Raw genomic sequence first — 19,754 nt, forward strand, 5'->3', positions numbered from 1 at the left:
CCATGGGGCCATTGAACTGTGTGGAAATGGGGACACTGAGGATGGGCATGTTGCAGGAATTGGCACATGAGTGGGGACCCCCTGGGCAGCCCCCAGCCACCCCAGCCCCTGTACTGCCTCTGGGGTGGCAGGTGGAGGGCAGAGCCCTGTGTTCCTGTGCCCAGGGGTGTCCCTGGTGTTCCCGTGTCCCATGGCTGGCCATGGCAGCAGCGAGGGAGCTGAGCCCTGTGTTCCTGTGCCCAGGGGTGTCCCTGTGTCCCATGGCTGGCCATGGCAGCAGTGAGGGAGCAGAGCCCTGTGTTCCTGTGCCCAGGGGTGTCCCTGGTGTTCCCGTGTCCCATGGCTGGCCATGGCAGCAGCGAGGGAGCTGAGCCCTGTGTTCCTGTGCCCAGGGGTGTCCCTGTGTCCCGTGGCTGGCCATGGCAGCAGCGAGGGAGCAGAGCCCTGTGTTCCTGTGCCCAGGGGTGTCCCTGGTGTTCCCGTGTCCTGTGGCTGGCCATGGCAGCAGCGAGGGAGCAGTGGCATCCCCGGCCGCCCTCGCCACCCCCTCGCCACCCCCCCGGCACGTGCTGGCGTGCGGCCATGTCCGGACACGGGCCCCTTGTCCGGCCCCGGGCCTTCCTGCAGGAAGGGCAGAGACCCGGCGCCCGCCACAAGCCGCCTTTGTTCCCTGCTCCCCTTGGCACCAGAGCCGGGGCAGCAGGCGTGGGCAGCGGGGCTGGGGGCTCCGGCCACGGCCCGGCCCAGCCCAGCCCAGCCTCCTGCAGCCTCCCGGGGCTTGGCAGAGTGTGGCTCCTGCAGAGCCCACCCTGCGAGCCCAGGGCCAGGGGACACGGCCCCAAGGGCACTGCACGGCCACGGGCTCAGGGGTCCCTGCTGCACCAAATCCTGCTCCCACCGTGGGCATCCAACAGCCCTGTCCTGGTCTGTGGCATGACCCCCACAGCCACATCCTGCTCCCACCGTGGTGGATCCCCAGGGCCATGTCTGGGTCCCACTGTGGGGCTGGCGAGGTGGCACCCCGGTGGGGTTTGGCGAGGAAATGGGTGCTGGGGTGAGGAGGGGACCCTGTGATGCCACGAGCGGGACACAGCCCTGCCCTGGCCCGGCACAGCAGGATGAGCTCACGGTTCTTCCCCTCCCAGCTGCTCCCGGGGCAGCTGCAGCGAGGGCAGGGCCCCACCATGGCCCGGGACAGGGGGAACCAAGGCCCCGGCAGCTCCCCTGCCCCTGCCCAGCCCCAGCCCCAGCAGTGCCAGCCCCAGCCCTCCCGGCTCCAGGCTCTGTCCCCGGGGCTGGGCTGGCCCTGGCCCTGCAGCATCAGTAAGATCTGCAGGATCCGCAGCCGAGTGAGCGGCCCCAGGAGCTGGGCGGGAGCAGGGCCGCCAGCTGCGGGGTGGGCTCAGTCCCACGCCTCCAGCCCGGCTCCTGGCTCATTCCCAGCTTTGCTGAGCCTTCCCGGGCTTCATCCGGCACCCAGGGACACGTCCCACACCACAGCCCCAGGAGCCAGGATCCAGAGCCCACACCCCAGTGATCCAGAGCCCACACCCCAGCACCCAGGACTGACATTCCACACCCCAGTGATCCACAGCCCACACCCCAGCGATCCACACCCCACACCCCAGCACCCAGGATTCACATTCCAGAGCCCAGCAATTCACAGCAGATCCTGCAGGGATCTGCATCCTGAGCCCCAGCTCCAGGGATCCACAGCCCAGAACGCAGGGGTCACATCTTGCACCCCAGCTCCAACACCCAGGATCCACATCCCACACTCCAGCCCCGTAGCCCAGAGTCCATGTCCTGCACCCCATTCCAGCCCCCACCCTGCCCGTGGTGCTGGTCTGGACCTGCTGGCTGTTCCAGGGCCGTGCCAGGGCCGTGCCAGGCTGGGCCAGGTGGAGATGCTGTGGAGGCTGCAGAGGGCTCACAAAAATACTTAGTGCTTTATTTCCACCTCAAAGCCAAGGCGCCACACGCATGCAGGGACACGGATGGAGCCCATGGATGGGGACACCGACGATGGACATGTGCTGCTCAAAGCCAGCTCAGCCCCAGCTCTGCCAGGGCCCCGCAGCTCCTGCTGGAGGAGGCTCTGTCCAGCCCTGGGATGAGCCCTGGGACATCCCAGGTGACCCTCGGTGGTGGCTGTGCTCAGGTGAAGGGCAGGGAGGGACCCACACCAGTCCTTCCTGGCCAAGCGTGGGGTGGGACGAGCCCTGGCAAGTGCAGACCTCCCCAAAATCAAGGCAGCTCCAGGTGCCCCTTCCAGCAGCACTGCAGGAGGAGCTTGGGGACACTGTCAGCCCCCATCTGCCATCCAGCCACGTCCCCTGTGCCCTGGCAGCCAGAGCTGCACATTGGGGGCACTGCTGAACCCCAGCAGGTCCCAGCTCCAGCCCCACGGCACAGGGGAAGCCATGGGGACGCTGGGGCAAAGACCTCCAGCACCAGCACACTCAGCCTTCCTCCTCAAACTGGGTTGGGACGGGCACAGCACCCCTGGCACAGCCTGTGCTGCTGGGAGGGCTTCTGGGAAAGGCAGGAGCGAGACCTGGATGCTCCCAGCACCTGCTCTGCCCGGTGTGCTCCCACCCTGCTCCAGGCAGTCCCTGCACGGCCCAGCACCTTCCTGCTCCCCTCCTGGGCACTCAGGCACACGTGGGCCTGGACCCTGCCCCAGTCCAGAGACCAGTGCCTGAAGCCAGCCCAAAAGGCCACCAGCCCTTTCTGAGGGCTTGCCCCAAGACCCCCAGCCTGCAGGAGGAACCGTGAGAGCCCCCAGGCCAAGAAAGGGCAGGGCAGGGCTGGAGCCCCATGGCCCAACGCCGGGAGCAGCATCCTGCTCTCCCTGGAGCATTCTCCAAAGCAACGGGCAGCAGGTCCTGCTCCTCCTCTGTCCTGCCCTCCTGGAGCTGCAGGAGCCAGGACAGGGGTCCCTGGAAGAGCCCACAGCTCCCCTGGAGCAGAGCTGCAGCTGCAGGAGGGACAGACACTCGGGGACCTCGGCAGGATCCTCGCAGCAGGTCCACAGCAAACACCCAGCCCTCCTCTGGGCAGGACAGGGAAGAGGAGCCCCCAGCACAGGGCTGGCTAGAAGTGCTTGTCCTCCAGCAGGGAGCTCACCACCAGCTCCTTGTTGCCGAAGTCCCAGAAGGCAGTCATGTGGAAGGCCATGTTGGAGAGGACAACCAGGTACTCCAGGAAGGCGAAGACAGTGTACACTGGGGGAGGAAACACAGCAGGTGAGGGGGACCCACGGCTGCACCTGCCCTGGGAGCTGGGGGGGTCTCTGGGCCACCTGTTGGGGACAGCAGAGCAGGGATTGGGGGGCTTGGACCCCACCAGGGAGGAAGTGTGGCTGGGCACCTGGAGCTTCCCTGGGCTGGGATTGGAAGGCAAGGCATCCCATTAGGAGGATGTCAGACATCTGAAGGAATTCTTGGACATCAGAAGGAGTTTTTTCACAGACGGGGTGGTCAGGCACTGGAAGAAGCCTCCCGGGGAGGTTTGGAGTGCTCATCCCTGGAAGTGTCCAAGGAAGGCCTGGAGGTGACACTCAGTGCTCTGGGGACAGGGTGGGCATTGGGCACAGCTGGGACTTGCTGATCCCAGGAATCCCTTCCAACCTTAAGGATCCTGTGATTCAGTGATTCTGGGACCACCCAGCCCCTTCCCCAGACGCCCCCCGGCAGCCCCCTCACCTCCAGGGCCGCAGTACCAGTTGTGGTGGAAGTAAACGCACACGGCGAACGCGAACGTGATGAAGGTGAAGAAGAAGAGCAGCTGCTTCCACTTGTACGACTTGCGCTCCTGGAAGAGGCCAAAGGCTGGCTGATGCCAGAGCAGCCCTGCATGCCGTGCCATGCCATGCCATGCCATGCCGTGCCGTGCCATGCCCATGCCATGCCCATCCCCTCCCAGGGAAGCTCTGCCCTGGCCCCACACAGCCCCGGGGGTCTCTGCACCTGGCCCCTCGTGCAGAGCCCCCCAGGCCAGCCCCAGGGGTGGCTTGGGCAGGGCTGTGCCCGGGGGCTCACACCTCCATGGAGACAGAGGGCGTGAGGGAGCCAAGGGGTCCCAGCACATATGGTGCCCCCAGTGCTGGGGTGCTCAGGGGACCCCTCAAGGATGGGCCAAGGCTCTGCCAGAGGCAGATCCCCGGGCCTGGATGGCTGCAGGTGGCCCCAGGGCACAGGGAATTCAGCGGGTGCTGCACCCCCTCACTCACAACAGCAGCAGGGAGGAGGAAACCACATGAAGGGCGGCAGCTGGGGCGGGTGCTGCGCTGGAGAGCTCGCCCAGCACACCCTGGCACTGGAGGGGCCCCATCCTGCCCCCCAGCACCTCCTCTGATGGGGCAGGAACAGAGCCTGGGGATGCTGGCAGCAGCCCCACAGTCCCAGCTCACTGCTCTGTCCCCAGGGCTCAGCCTTTGTGACAAGCCAGGGACCAGGCCTGTCCCCTGGGATAAGCTCCCCAACCCACTGCCCAGCACCCCACAGCTGGGGGCTGGGGGTGCAGTGACCCCCGGCAGCCACAGCAGGTGCTGGCTCCAATTCCCTGCCTCTATTTCTCCCCTCACCCTGAGGGTCATGGATAAGGATCCTACAGCCTGGGGGCAGAGGAACCCCAAGCCATGTCTGGAGCCCAATGAGCATGGGGGGCTGCAAGGGGGGACAGCCCCACAGAAGGGGCTGGGGATACCACAGACAGCCCTGGCTGTTACAGGCGGGAGGGGAATTTCCCCCTCGCCTGACACTTCATGTGAGACAAAGATTCCATTCTGAGGGAGTGCTGATAACAAGGAACATTTAAATTGCCCCATCACACTTTCCATTACCCGCATAACGCGTGCCAGGGAGGAAAACCCAGAGAGGAAGGACGGGCACTTCACCGTGCGGGGACACGCGGGTGACGCCACCTCCAGCCCACGGGCGCTGGGCTGGCCCTGCCTGCTGGGACTGCCGGTCCCTCGGGCCAGCAGCAGCTCGGCACAGCCCGGCCCAGCCGAGCGAGCGCCGGGTGTGAGGAGCAGCGGCGGCACCGGCAGCGGCAGAGCCAGCCCCGAGCCGGGGCCGGGGCGCGGTGCCGAGTTTCACACCGGAAAAGCGGCTGGGAACAGCGCTGTCACCTCGCTGCCACCGCGCTGCCACCGCTCCCACGGCAGCAAACGGCTGCGCTGAGCCCCGGCGCACCCACACACCCTGCCGGGGCCGCCGGGGCCACCTGCGACCTGCTCCTCCCAGCAGCACCGGTGTGTCCGTGCCTCTGGGAGCCGCTCAGGAACCCTCGGCCCGTCCCGAGTCGGCAGAGACCGGGGAGACACTCCCTGTGCCCCCAGGGTGCTGAGGGAGACACCTCAGGTGCTGAGGGCACCTGGGCTGGGGGCAGACACTCTCTGTGCCCCGAGGGTGCTGAGGGCACCTGGGCTGGGGGGAGACACTCTCTGTGTGTGCCCCGAGGGTGCTGAGGGCACCTGGGCTGGGGGGAGACACTCTCTGTGCCCCGAGGGTACTGAGGGCACCTGGGCTGGGGGGAGACACTCTCTGTGTGTGCCCCGAGGGTGCTGAGGGCACCTGAGCTGGGGGGAGACACTCTCTGTGCCCTGAGGGCACCTGGGCTGGGGGGAGACACTCTCTGTGCCCCGAGGGTGCTGAGGGCACCTGGGCTGGTCGCCTTTGCAGCACAAGAGACACCAGAGACAGCGGTAGATGATAAAGGGCTGACTCTTAGCAGGGGTTAATCCAAGGTTTTATTAGGAGTCCCAAAGGAGCTCCTGCACCTCAGGGGGCTCCTGCCGAGAGCCCCGGGAGATGTGCCAAGGTTACATTTAAAGGGAGGTGGAAACCGACAGTAGATAACATCCTACCAACCATTAAGTGACCCTAAGGGATGGATGCTGGGGGATAGACATACAGGACAGCGTATGGGGCAAGGCTTGGGGGGCTGACCCCGAGCCTCTGGCTGATCACTCGACATCCTGGACCGAAGCCTCTAGACAGAGGGGATGGGAGGCTGAGTGATTGACAGAGAGCCAGGGTGGGGGTTTGGGGATGATCTCATCCCGGGAGAGGGATAACACAGGTAAAGGGAGGGGGTACAGTCTGAGATAAACCATTTGGGAAAAATACGGGGATACAAAACAAAACTACTTCAAAATATTACAAAGTATAAAGCCACACTACAACACACGGAGGCACAGAACACCTCGGGGCACCCCGCTCAACGCCCTAGTCCTGCAGCAGGACCCTGTGGGAGCCACCTCGCGTCACCAGAGTGACCTTGCACCTCTGGGTGCCCTCCGAGCTCCCCCTCTCCCGGTCTGGGCCGGGGATTATCACACGGATAATTAGGTGTTAATCCCTAATTCCAGGGCACAGCTGGCTCAGGCCGGTGCCAGGGGATCACAGGGCACCTGGTGACATGCCAGGATGCTGAGCAGAGCTGGCTTGGAAGGTGGCACCTCGGGGAAGGTCCCTGCAGGAACACGGGCAGGATGCCCAGCACAGCAGGGGTATGGGGGCGCATGGGGACCCCCGTGGGACGTGGGAGCTGCAGTGCCACCCTGCCCTGCTGCAGCAGGAAGGGAAAGGCCAGCCCACACTTCAGGTGGGAGCTCCAGGAGCTGTGGATGGAGCAGCTGCCCATCCCCTCGCTGGTGCGGGCTGGACCCAGGGCACAGGCAGTGCCAGGCACTGTCCCTGCTTCCCACGGCCCCAGCTTTGTGGGGATCCCCCACCTGGGGACACCCCAGGGAGCCACATGGTGGCCAGAGGAGGGCACCAAGGTTAGAGGGATGGAGCGCCTCTGCTGTGAGGAAAGACTGGGAGAATTGGGATTGCTCAGCCTGGACAGGACCAGGAACCCCCAGGTCAGAGCCATGGAGAGGAGCTGGCAGCTCCAAGCACCCTGGCAAGAAGCCACCAAACTCTGTCTGCCTGTGAGGAAAAAGGGGGGTTAGGAAATCCCAAGGATGGGTGCTCCCAGCTGAGCTGGTGCCAGGCTCCCCTGTGGCCTGGCTCTGGCTGCTGGGCTGGCACAGCTGGGGCTGCCAACTTCCTCCTGCCAAGACAGACTGCAGCACCCAGACTGTGGCAAGCAGTGTCACACAGCCAGCCCAGCCCTCCGTGGCTGCGTGTGTGTCTGGCTCAGAAAAGCACAGGGAATTATATTTAGTGCCCAGCTGGCGGGGGAGCTGAGGCACATTCCCCAACAGGCCAAGGTGAGTCAGGAGCAGGAGGCTGGGCAATTCGGGGAGGAGAGAGTGGCTGCTGCAGAGAGCCTGGGGGCACACTCTGGATCGCTGCTCCCAGCCCAGCCAGCCCACAGGCACACTCTGGGATGGGGGCACACTCTGGGATGGGGGGCACACTGGGATGGGGGGCACACTCTGGGATGGGGGGCACACTCTGGGATGGGGGGCACACTCTGGATCACTGCTCCCAGCCCAGCCAGCCCACAGGCACACTCTGGGATGGGGGCACACTCTGGGATGGGGGGCACACTCTGGGATGGGGGCACACTCTGGGATGGGGGCACACTCTGGGATGGGGGGCACACTCTGGGATGGGGGCACACTCTGGATCACTGCTCCCAGCCCAGCCAGCACACAGGCACACTCTGGGATGGGGGCACACTCTGGGATGGGGGGCACACTCTGGGATGGGGGGCACACTCAGGATCGCTGCTCCCAGCCCAGCCAGCCCACAGGCACACTCTGGGATGGGGGGCACACTCTGGGATGGGGGCACACTCTCAGATGCTGCTCCCAGCCCAGCCAACCCACAGGCACACTCTGAGATGCTGCTCCGAGCCCACAGAAGGCACTGGGGGTGTCATTCCCCCTCCCTGGGGGAGCCCCAAGCCCTGCAAATGCAGCTCTGAGGGCTGAGGTGGCTGCTGTGAGCTACCAGCAAGGAGGTGCAGGAGCCTCCTGCTTATCCCACTGCCTCCAGAGAGCAGAAGGACTGTGCCTAGCCCCCAGCTCCTGATGGGGACAGGGCTGACAGTGATCTTAAACAGCAACAGCTCACTCTGCAGGGACCTGCCAGGCCCTGGTTCTGCCCGGGAGCCACCATCCCTGTCTGAGGGACAAGTGGCACCTGCAGGGCTGTGTGTCACACAGCAGCCCCGGCTCCCCCGGAGCGTTTCCGGGCGTGTGCAGAGAGCCCGGAGCCAGAGGGCCCCACACGGAGCTCAGCTGCTCACAGAGGGCTGCTCTGAGCCGCCGGCAGCGCTCCCAGGGGCGCTGGGGTGAAACCACGCGTGGTCACCAAGGTGCTTGTGGTCCCTGCTGCTCACAGGGCCCTGCTGGGCAGGGACACAGCTCAGCCACCCTGCTCCAGCCCCGGGGGCTCGGCTGGGCCCTGGGGACACAGGGGACAGTGCCCCACAGGCTCCTGTGCCTGAGCACTGGGCTGGGCTCAGCCTGTGTGCCCTGAGGATGCCAGGGGAGTGGGACACTGTGGGATAGAGCCCCGGGGCTGGTGGCACAGCAGGACCCAGCTGCACTAGCCACAGCAGGGACTAGAAGTGACCTCACAGCCCACCCAGTGCCACCCCTGCCATGGCAGGGACACCTCCCACTGTCCCCAGTGCCCAGCCTGGCCTTGGGCACTGCCAGGGATGCAGGGGCAGCCCCAGCTGCTCTGGGCACCCTGTGCCAGGGCCTGCCCACCCTGCCAGGGAACAATTCCTCATTGCCAAGATCCCAGCCAGCCCTGCCCTCTGGCACTGGCAGCCATTCCCTGGGTGCTGTCCCTGCAGGCCTTGTCCCCAGTCCCTCTGCAGCTCTCCTGGAGCCCCTGCAGGCCCTGCCAGGGGCTCTGAGCTCTCCCTGCAGCTGCTCCTCTCCAGCTGAGCACCCCCAGCTCTCCCAGCCGGGCTCCAGAGGGGCTCCAGCCCTGGAGCAGCTCCGGGGCTCCTCTGATGAGCCTGAGCCAGCCAGCCTGATGGCACCACATGCACACACTGGTGTCTGCTGGGGCCACCAGCCCTGAGCTGGGGGGGAAAGTGTGTTTGCAAACAAGAAGTGAAACTGCTCTGCCCCAGTGCCCAGCTCTGCAGCTCAGGGCTGGGGGGAAGGAGGGTTTTAAGGGCGAGCAGCCAGCCAGGAACAGCAGAGCTGCCAGCCCAGGTGGGCACTGCCATGCCATGGCCAAGCACCAAGCACAGGGTGCAGTGATCAGCCTCAGCTGAAGGCTGCCAGGCTCCATTTCCCTTTTCACAGAATCTCCCTCCTCTGCTTTGCCCCCTCCCCTCCTTTTCTCTCTCCTGCTTTGTCTTTTCTCCCTTCCCACAGAGCTTTATTTTCCTTTCTCTCACCATTTGCCACCTCGAAACTGGAAACTGCCTGTACTTCCCCATTACAAACCAGTTCCTCTGCACCTTCCTGCCCTCACAGAACACCAGTTGCAAGAGGAGCCCCGCCGGACATAAGAAGCTTTTGCAAGACCAATTCCTGTCCCTCCTACGAAGCCAGACCTGGGGAGCTCAACCCCCCCTAGCAGCACTAAAAGCAGTGCCAGCTGTGGGGCAGGGAAGGCACAGCCCCCCTGTTCCCCTCTCCTTCCAGCTGTGGGGCAGGGAAGGCACAGCCCCCCTGTTCCCCTCTCCTTCCAGCTGTGGGGTGAGGAAGGCACAGCCCCCCTGTTCCCCTCTCCTTCCAGCTCCCCACACGGATCTTGTCCTGGAGATGGTCCCAGGTTTGGCCCTGGAGAACCTGAACCCTGTTGGGACCCTCTGCAGGGGAGGAGGGAAGGACAGAACACTGCAGGACCGGAGCCATTCCTCGCCTGTCCCCTCCTGCCATCGCCAGCTCCAGGGCTGGGGGCAGCAAATGTGAACAAAGGCCCCAAAACAAGGGACACCAGCCGAGCCAGAGTCTGTCCCCAAGGTGATGCACACGGAGGGATCAGCTGTGCCCTGGCCTCAAACAGCCCCATGAGCGTGGCTGGGCAGTTCACTGGCACTGCCAAGCCTTGGACGCAGTGGCACCTCTCGTGGCAGTGGCACCTCTCGTGTCCCGTCCTGCCGAGCCAAGCAAGCTGCGGGTGTCACAGGAGCTGTGCCAAGCCTGCCAGGGCCACCAGCCGTGAGTAGAGGGCTCGGAGCCTGAGGAATCCAGGCAGAGAGCGGGACAAACCCCAGCAGACCCGGCTCGGCCTGCAGGATCCGCGGGAAGGGTTGGTGGCACGAGCCCAACACCATCACCGGACAGGGGGACGCGGCAGCTGCAGTGACCAGAGTCCCCTAGCCACAGGGGACGCTGGTGGCGCGACAAGCAGCGTGCCACCTTCACCCCGCCACAGGCGGGCTGGGAGCCGTGTCAGCCCGCCTCCCTCCTCCTCCTCCCTTACCCGTGCCCTGCGCGACAGCTCCACCCCGCGGCCGCGCACCAAGCGGGCGGGGACACCGGAGCTGGCACAGGGACACCGGAGCTGGCCGCGGGTCAGGGCTGGCCCTGGAGGGCTCCTGTCTCCTCGGGGAAACCCCCAGCTTTGGGGGGAGCACGCACCCCGAGGGCAGCTCCCTCCACCAGTAGGGTTGTTCCAGGATGGGAGGAGGAAGTGAGTGGTGGCACGATGCCAGGCGGTGGCATGCTCAGCCAAGGTGTCACCATGTTCCCTGACCTTCCCCCAAAGGATGTGCAGATTCCTTCAGTCCACGGGTAGAGCCACAGAAAACAAGGAGGCTGGAAAATCCCTCTGAGACCACTGAGTGCAACTGCACCCGAGCAGTGCTGAGGCCACCATTGATCCATGTCCCCAAGTGTCACGCCCACACAGCTGTGAAATACCTCCAGGGATGGGACTCCACCCCTGCCTGGGCAGCTGTGTCAGGGCTGGACCGCCCTGTATAGGAAGTGATTTTCCCAATACCCAATGTGAACCTTCTCTGGTACAGTTTGAGGCTAATTCCTCCTGTCCTGTCCCTGTTCCCTGCGAGCAGAGCCCAAATCCCCAGCTGTCCCCTCCTGTCAGGAGTTGTGCAGAGCCAGAAGGTCCCCCCTGAGTGTCCTTTTCTCCAGGCTGAGCTCCTTCAGCCCCTTCCCCAGCTCCATTCCCCTCCCTGGACATGCTCCAGCCCTCCAAAGGCTCTCTTGTCCTGAGGGGCCTAAAGCTGAGCCCCGGATCTGGGATGCCTCACCCCTCCCTGCCCATTTGCAGGGGAGATAAAACAGCACCAGTGGGTGACGTGGCAGGGGAGGAGACCCAGGGCCTTGGAGGTCTCACCCAGAAAAAAGACAAGCCAAAACAATATGACAGAAATAAAGGAAGCCGTGGGAAAGCTGCCAGGGAATGACTGCGAGCTCCCGCTATTCCCATATCAGCAGGGAGAACAGATCACTTCCCCGAGAGCGAGGAGACTCAGCATCTCCTCAAGCCCCTTCCCCTAGGAGCCTTACAGACAAACAGCTGCTGGAAGCTTCTTTCCCAGGTCTCTGGAGTCAGGCAGCAGGGACAGGCTCCGTGAATTGGCGGAAGGGGAGGAAAAGCAGCAGTGACAGAGCAGGAGCTGCTCCAGGAATGTGGAGCTGGGCCCCACAGCACTCATCCTGCTGGGACAGCAGAGCTCAGCCCCAGCACTCATCCTGCTGGGACAGCAGAGCTCAGCCCCAGCACTCATCCTGACAGGACTGCAGAGCTCAGCCCCAGCACTCATCCTGACAGGGCTGCAGAGCTCAGCCCCAGCACTCATCCTGCTGGGACAGCAGAGCTCAGCCCCAGCACTCATCCTGACAGGGCTGCAGAGCTCAGCCCCCAGCACTCATCCTGCTGGGACTGCAGAGCTCAGCCCCAGCACTCATCCTGACAGGGCTGCAGAGCTCAGCCCCAGCACTCATCCTGCTGGGACTGCAGAGCTCAGCCCCAGCACTCATCCTGACAGGACTGCAGAGCTCAGCCCCAGCACTCATCCTGACAGGGCTGCAGAGCTCAGCCCCAGCACTCATCCTGCTGGGACAGCAGAGCTCAGCCCCAGCACTCATCCTGACAGGGCTGCAGAGCTGGGCCCCAGCACTCATCCTGACAGGGCTGCAGAGCTGGGCCCCAGCACTCATCCTGCTGGGACAGCAGAGCTCAGCCCCAGCACTCATCCTGCTGGGACTGCAGAGCTCAGCCCCAGCACTCATCCTGACAGGACTGCAGAGCTCAGCCCCCAGCACTCATCCTGACAGGGCTGCAGAGCTCAGCCCCAGCACTCATCCTGACAGGGCTGCAGAGCTCAGCCCCAGCACTCATCCTGACAGGGCTGCAGAGCTCAGCCCCAGCACTCATCCTGACAGGGCTGCAGAGCTCAGCCCCCAGCACTCATCCTGACAGGGCTGCAGAGCTCAGCCCCAGCACTCATCCTGACAGGGCTGCAGAGCTCAGCCCCAGCACTCATCCTGCTGGGACTGCAGAGCTCAGCCCCAGCACTCATCCTGCTGGGACACAGACCCCAAGCACAGCACCCGCGCTGCAGCCCTGGGCCACAGGCACACACCTGCCATGGGCTCTGCTCTGCACACTGTCACCTTCCTGGGGCACCACAGCCCCAGGACCCCTCCCTATTTAACCCTGGGACCACGAGGGCTGGACTGGGATCAGCTGGGGAGAAGCATCCCGAGGGGAAAGGAGAGAGATCCAGGCAGTCCAGATCCACAGGTGAAGGCAAGCCTGCTGGAGCCACGTGAGCACAGAAACACAACCCTACAGCGTGAAACCTGGATGTCCTGCCCTGCCCTGCCCGTGGCTGCCAGTGCCCATAGTCCAGGACAAATCTGGATGTCCTGCCTGGGGTCCAGGACTGACACCACAAACCAGCACAGCACAGAAGCTGCATCCAGGCAATGGGACCAGGAGTGCCTGGCTGGATCCTCCACCAGACTCACTGCCCCCACAGCCAGCCCCTGCACCCCCTGACCCTTCCCCAGAAAAGGAGCCAGAGCCAGCCTGCTCACAGTCACTCTGGAGCAAAGGGAGAACAACTCCTGCTGCCTGATGCTCCCAGCTTGCAGGACCAGCAATTCCCAGCACAGGGAAGCCAACTTCAGCTTAGAAACAGGCATGGAGAAGGGATGAGCAATCCCAATCCACAGGGATACTAAGTGGTTTCCAGTCTGATCTCTCGATGAAAACTTAATCAGATACTGGCAGGGTGGGCAGGCCCTGGCACAGGGTGCCCAGAGCAGCTGGGGCTGCCCCTGCATCCCTGGCAGTGCCCAAGGCCAGGCTGGGCACTGGGGACAGTGGGAGGTGTCCCTGCCGTGGCAGGGGTGGCACTGGGTGGGCTTTAAGGTCCCTTCCCAACCAAACCATTCTGTGGTTCTATGATAAAACCAGAAAATATGAAATTAAAAGCTTCCTTCCCATTTTGCTTTGGTAAATGGATTTTGTTGAGTTCTTCCATTTCACCTGCTGCTGTTGGCTCCTCTAGCACCTGCTGAGGGTTATTTCACAAGCAAGGACAGCCAAAGCCCATCAGTGCCAGCCCAGAGCCCCCTCCCAGCTCCCAGCACAGAGAGAAGAAAGGAAAGTGTCTGTACCTCGGGACTTACTGTGTGTTTCTTAGTCATTCTCCAGAGGATGCAGGTGAGCAGCATGTGGCCCAGGGCCGACGTGATGAACACGATGAAGGCATTTTCGTGGATTGCTGGATTGACAAACAACAGGTTTCCTGTTCAACCAAGCCAGGAGCACAAGGGGAACGTGGGGCAGGATTTGGGAGGGCTTTGTGCTCTGCTGGGAGCCCCAGGACCCCAGTGATGCTGGGACTCCAGTGGGGTCTTGGCAGGAGACAGGCACATCACGGCTCCATAACCTGCTCATGCTGCCTCAGGGGCCCCTGGAAGGGGATGAAAGTGCCTGGAAGACTTATCCCAAAGTGCCAGGAGGGTGCTTCTGTGCTCTGGGACCACGGCTTCACACAGCTGTAAACTAAGGAACCATTGGGAGCAGCTCAGCATTGCCACTGTTGTTCTAGGGACAGGGAAACTGAGGCACGGGGAGGGGGTGTGCAGAGTGAGCCAGTCAAAAATCCAGAAAAGTCCATCTTCTGGCCCCCTGTATTACCTGCCTGTCCATTAGCAGCAGCCTCATCTGCAGCACTGAGGTTGCCTTGTGCATACCTGCACTAGCCCAGGTACAGGATCGGGCTGGGAAAGCAGCTGGAGCAAGGCTAAGGCAGAGCTGATCCCAAGGCCCTAAACCCCACAGAACCCCTGCACCTTCAGGTGAGAGATTTTCATAAGTGTTGCTCTGAAGAGAACTTCCCAGCCCCTTCTCCAGAAGCTGAACCTCAGGCTGAATTCCCAACCACCTGAACACCAGGAATGACCATCCCTGTCTGCCCTCTGCATGCCAGGGGCAGGGAAGCACGTGAGGAGTGAGGTGCCAGCAGGTGGGAGAGGTCAGAGTGTCCTGCAGGGATGATTAACCTGAGCACGGCAGCTCAGGGCTGAAACTTTCCCCAGAGCTGGGGATTAGTCTGGGGTGAGGATCCAGGAAGTGTGTCAGCCAGGGCTCTGCGCCTGCCAGGCCAGGCTGGCCCAGCTGGCCAAACCTCAAAGCAGCACCTGGATTTCTAAGGGCAGGGCCCTGGCCTGGACAAGCTGGAGAAGCCCCTGGGGCAGGTCAGGCTGCAGACCCTGCCATGAGAGGGGCACAGGACACCTCTCCATGGGACAGGGAATGCTGGCAGGAGACAAGGAGGGTGAGCTGGGCAGGGACAGGTCCCAGACCACAGACCTCCATCAGCAGGAGGTTCCTGCCCTGCCATCCCAGTCACTGGGCTCCACCACGGACCATCCTCACCCCAAAGGCTGGGTGACATCCTGGGACTCTGCTCAAAGCACCACAGCCCTGAATCCCAGAACAGTTTGGGTTGGGAAGGACCTTAAAAACATTATCATCCCAACCAGTGCCATGGCAGGGACACCTCCCACTGTCCCCAGTGCCCAGCCTGGCCTTGGGCACTGCCAGGGATGCAGGGGCAGCCCCAGCTGCTCTGGGCACCCTGTGCCAGGGCCTGCCCACCCTGCCAGGGAACAATTCCTCATTCCCAAGATCCCAGCCAGCCCTGCCCTCTGGCACTGGCAGCCATTCCCCTTGTCCTGGCACGCCATTCTTTGCTCAAAGTCCCTCTCCAGCCCACAGCTGGACACAGTACCAATCATCACCATCCCACTGTGCAGGGAAAGCCAACACATTACTGTCCTGCTGATACAGCCCAGCACAGGGTGTGTTCCCACTGCAACAGCACCACTCCTGCATTTCAGTGCTCTCCACTTAACCCCTGGTGCCTCCTCCAGATCTTGGGATGAAACAGCAGCTGCAGACCAGCACTGGCACTTATGCTCCTCTGAGATGAGACCATGTGTGCGAAGAGAATCTCCCAGTCTGACGTGGCCAGGTTCTGGATACATGGATTTAACCTGAACAACTCTGATTCTGTTTCCAGGAGCTATTAGAGGGCTGGAGCCCCTCTGCTCTGCAGCGAGGCTGGGAGAGCTGGGGGGGCTCACCTGGACAGGAGAAACTCCAGGGAGAGCTCAGAGCCCCTGGCAGGGCCTGCAGGGGCTCCAGGAGAGCTGCAGAGGGACTGGGGACAAGGCCTGCAGGGACAGCACCCAGGGAATGGCTGCCAGTGCCAGAGGGCAGGGCTGGGTGGGATCTTAGCAATGAGGAATTGTTCCCTGGCAGGGTGGGCAGGCCCTGGCACAGGGTGCCCAGAGCAGCTGGGGCTGCCCCTGCATCCCTGGCAGTGCCCAAGGCCAGGCTGGGCCATGGGGACAGTGGGAGGTGTCGCTGCCATGGCACTGGGTGGGCTGTGAGGTCCCTTCCCAATGCAAACCAGTCTGGCATCCTGTGATTCTATGAAATTTTCCCCAGAAACTCCTGGGGAGGGCATGTGAAAGGGCAGCTGGAGCAGAGCCAGCTCAGAGCCCAGCCCTGCTGTGGGGATGGAGGGGAAGCAGGATGAGCTCTGGTCTACCCTGCTCACCTGCTCTCAGCCCTGGATCAGGCCTGGGCACATGGGTGGAACCAGGTGCCAAGGCCTGGTCCAGGCTCCATCCCCAGCCTGAACCCAGGGCTTCAACCAAGCACCAGCAACCAAGAACTGTGGGAAGAGCAGGGCTATTTGCATGCTATGCACACTTCATTCCTCTATAACTACTAACTTCAATGGACTCTCTGGGGGCTTTTAACTGTTTTCTCTCCCAGCTGCCTTGGAGTGCAAAGCAGTGGCCCAAGGCAGGGCGCCGCAGGACAGGGCCCTGTGAGCGGGGTGAGACACCTACCATAGTTTTCGGTGGAGGACACGTAGGTGAGGATGAGGAGGGCGAAGTTCTCGATCAGGTTGAGCAGCAGGGTGACGTGGCACAGGCGCAGGTAGCGGGGGTGGGGGCAGTGGCAGCTCTGGTAGTGGTTCCAGTAGGCCACGGCCACGAGGAGGCGCGGGGCCGAGTGCAGGCCGATGCACAGGCGCCACACGTAGCGCTGCGGGGTCTCGCCCCCGATGGCCGCGCTGATGGACGGCAGGTAGTTGGGCACCTGCGGGGACACGGGCTTGTGGGGACAGGCACAGGCAGCCAGCCCTTCCACACACTGAAACTGTCCTTTCTGTAATGCTGAATGAGTTAACTCCTAGTCCCAAAGGCAGGGAATGCATCACGGCAGTGCCCTGGTCCATCCCATGGGGTCATGGATCCTACAGCCCTGCTGGGGCAGTCCTGGGGGGCCCTGCACAGGTACCTGCTCAGGTTTCTTGCTTTTACACTCCTGATTGTCCAGAGAATCCCAGAATGGCTTTGGTTGGAAGGACCTTAAGGCCCAGGGACACTTCCCACTGTCCCAGGCTGCTCCCAGCCCCAGGGCCCAGCCTGGCCTTGGGCACTGCCAGGGATGCAGGGGCAGCCCCAGCTGCTCTGGGCACCCTGTGCCAGGGCCTGCCCACCCTGCCAGGGAACAATTCCTCATTGCCAAGATCCCATCCAGCCCTGCCCTCTGGCACTGGCAGCCATTCCCTGGCTCCTGTCCCTCCAGGCCCTGCTAAAGTTCTCCTGCTGGAGTGAGATGTCTCCTGCCCTCCATCCCCAGCTCGTGTCCAGCTGCTCATCCAGCAGCCTGAAAGCCCTGAGCCCAATCCCATCCCACATGGAGCTCCAGGCCCTCCCTCCCCAGACACCTGTGGCTCCTCTGAACTCCAGCAGACCAGGGGGCAGCAGCTCTGCACCAACCCCTCCCCAGGACGATGCATTTCCCTTCATCTTCCCCACCTTTATTCCTCGCTGCAATAACCCCCAGCGTGCCCAGTCCAGACACCAGCCTGACCAGTCTGTGCTGCCTTCAGTCCCAGCACGAAGCCAAACCTGCTGCTGCTGGTCCTGAGCCACCACAAGGATAACGAAACAATGCAGCTTGTTCTGGATTTTGGAACACTTTGGTGGGAGAGCCCAAGGGAGGAGCCCAGAAGGAGACAGAGGAGGAGAGAGGAATCCAGAAAGTGGATAGGACCCCAGCAGGAGAAGGGAGCCCAGGAGGAGGGAGAGGAGCCCAGGAGGACACAGGAGCTCTGTCACCCCCCAGCAATATGGGTTTCCCCCAGGGAGTCTCTCACCCCACAGTGGGTCGCAGTCGTCTCACGGAAGTTGAAGAGCAGAGACCAGATGACACAGAAGAGGAACCCAAAGAGAGGGCAGAACACAGTCCCGAGGGCCAGCGTGGTGAAACGCAGCCGGAACAGGATCCCGTCCCGATCCAGCGGCAGCGGGACCTGCAGCATCTTGGAAACCTGGAAACAAACAAACAAATGTCTGACTGGGGCGCTCTGTCCTGCTCTGGGCAGGGTGACAAGGTGGGCATCAGTCACAGGCTGGGCTCGATGACCCTGGGGGCTTTCTGAAACTCTGGGATTCTGTCCAGCCCCACGCAGCCCTGGGCAGGGACCCCACAGACACACGGCTCAGCCCCCCACAGCCGCAGGATGTGCAGCCAGAGAAAATCCCATTGTGGGGATGGCACCTCGAGACTCACAGAGAACAGGGAGCAGGGCAGAGCAGAGCAGAGCAGGGCAGGGCCGTTCCCTGCAGCCTTCCAGAGGGATCTGGCAGGAAGGGCACGTGAACCCTGTCCCGTGGCATCCATCCAGACCATTCCCTGTGCTCAGGGCAGCGCTGACACAGCCGGGCCACCGCTCTCAGTCCCTCCGGGAGCCGCGGCTCCTCCAGCACAGCCCGGCTCTCCCAGCCCCCGGTTCTCACAGCCCGGCTCCCTCGGCTCCCCCGGCCCCAGCTCCACAACCCGGTTCCCGCAGCCCCGGTTCCCGCAGCTCCGGCTCCCCCAGCCCCGGCTCCCCCAGCTCCGGCTCTCACAGCCCCGGCTCTCACAGCCCCGGCTCCCACAGCCCCGGCTCCCACAGCCCCGGCTCCCCCGGACCGGCTCCACAGCCCGTGCTCGCCCTGCCGCACCCGGCCCTGCACGGGCAGCGCTGCCTGGAGCTGGGCCAGGGCAGGGTTAGGCTGGGTATTGTGAAAGGTTCTTCCCAGAGGGTGCTGGCACTGCCCAGGCTGCCCAGGGAATGGGCACGGCCCCGAGGCTGCCACAGCTCCAGGAGCCTTTGGCCAGCGCTGCCAGGGATGCCCAGGCTGGGCTTGCTGGGCTCTGGGCAGGGCAGGGCTGGCACTGGGGGATCCCTGGGGGTCCCTCCAGCTCAGGACATTCCATGACTCCACACACCCCAGGGTGGAGGGTCAGGGCAGCACAAGCCCCACATAACAACAAAACCGGGCTGTCAGGTCGGGAACGCGGGGACAGGCACGTCTGGAGCCTGGCAAACTCCAGAGCAGGGATCAGGCTGGGATGGATCCCACCTCCCCACCGCCCGGCTGCGGGACAAATCGGATTTATGGACAATCCCTGAGCCGTCTGGACAATGCCCCAGGGCAGCACGGCCACTGTGCCCGCACCAAAAGCCCCCCACAACCGGGGACCGAGCCCCAGGGAAGGCACCGACCCCAAGAACCGAGGGGCTACAGAACGAACGCAGAGCTCAGCCGCACCCGCGCTGCTGGGCACGGAGGGAGGGAATTATTTGAGCATAAAAGCAAAGAGAAAGGGAAGCTCCAAAGGGCCGGGTGTGGAGGGGGGTCCCCGGCCGGCCCAGGCTCCCCTCCCTGGGACCCCCCGAGGGCTCCCCACAGCCCGAGGCGGGGGATGGAGCCCCCCAAACCCTGCTCCTCCCTCGGGGGGCTCGGCCACAGCTCCCAGTGCCGTGGGACACCCCGGGGACCCCACAGCAGGAGCTCCGCAGCCCCTGCCCTCCCTCCCCGCGGGGGTCTCGCCAAAGAAGGCAAATAAAAGGCAAACCTTTAGTATCGCGTGTTGAATGGCGGCAACCTGTCCTGCAGGAGAGGGGCTGCAGCACCCCGAGAGCTGCCCCGGGTACCACACACCCATCAGAGACCCCCTGAGACCCCTCCCCGGGCTCCCCGCAGGCGCCCCCCGCCCCAGGACCCCAGGCTCCCGCCGCGAGTGACCCCTCGGGGCTCCCCAGATTCCTTCAGAGACCCTCCCTGGGACCCTTCCCCAACACCCCCGTGCCCCCGCTCACCGCTCAGCCCCCGTGGCGCTGCCCCATGGCCCGGGCCGGCCCGGCAACCCCACCACGCCTCCTCCGCCTTTTCCGCCTCCTCCTCTTCCTCCCTTTCTCCCACCTCTTCCTCTGCCCCAATAACCCCCTGCGGCCCCTTTAAGAGGCGGGGCCCA

General features: G+C 63.7%; 1 protein-coding gene across 2 annotated transcripts; it reads right to left on the reverse strand.

Annotated features, from left to right (window-relative positions):
• Positions 1-1,930: 1,930 nt before the first annotated feature.
• Positions 1,931-19,692, reverse strand: PGAP2 (post-GPI attachment to proteins 2). 2 transcript variants are annotated; one of them, XM_066545604.1, is made up of 6 exons: positions 19,600-19,692; positions 17,608-17,781; positions 16,289-16,541; positions 13,547-13,641; positions 3,708-3,816; positions 1,931-3,227 (listed from the first exon to the last, which is right to left on the reverse strand). In XM_066545604.1, exons 2-6 carry the CDS (start codon positions 17,770-17,772, stop codon positions 3,097-3,099), a joined length of 753 nt encoding a protein of 250 aa, XP_066401701.1. In that variant the 5' UTR covers positions 17,773-17,781; positions 19,600-19,692; the 3' UTR covers positions 1,931-3,096. The 2 variants fall into 2 exon arrangements, with proteins under 2 accessions (XP_066401701.1, XP_066401700.1); XM_066545603.1 differs by having other exon boundaries at positions 13,535-13,641.
• Positions 19,693-19,754: the final 62 nt, after the last annotated feature.

This window comes from Molothrus aeneus, chromosome 2 (genome assembly GCF_037042795.1).
Source record: "Molothrus aeneus isolate 106 chromosome 2, BPBGC_Maene_1.0, whole genome shotgun sequence".
In the NCBI taxonomy this organism is placed as follows: domain Eukaryota; kingdom Metazoa; phylum Chordata; class Aves; order Passeriformes; family Icteridae; genus Molothrus; species Molothrus aeneus.

Bases quoted from the DNA above. Each gene is read 5' to 3' on its own strand.
- PGAP2 (XM_066545603.1), bottom strand. From the start codon at position 17,772: ATGCTGCAGGTCCCGCTGCCGCTGGATCGGGACGGGATCCTGTTCCGG. The intron at 13,642-16,288 runs GTAGGTGTCTCA...TTGTCAATCCAG, and splicing joins GTCCTCCACCGAAAACTATG to CAATCCACGAAAATGCCTTC. The intron at 3,228-3,707 runs GTGAGGGGGCTG...TTCCTCCCCCAG, and splicing joins CTGGTACTGCGGCCCTGGAG to TGTACACTGTCTTCGCCTTC.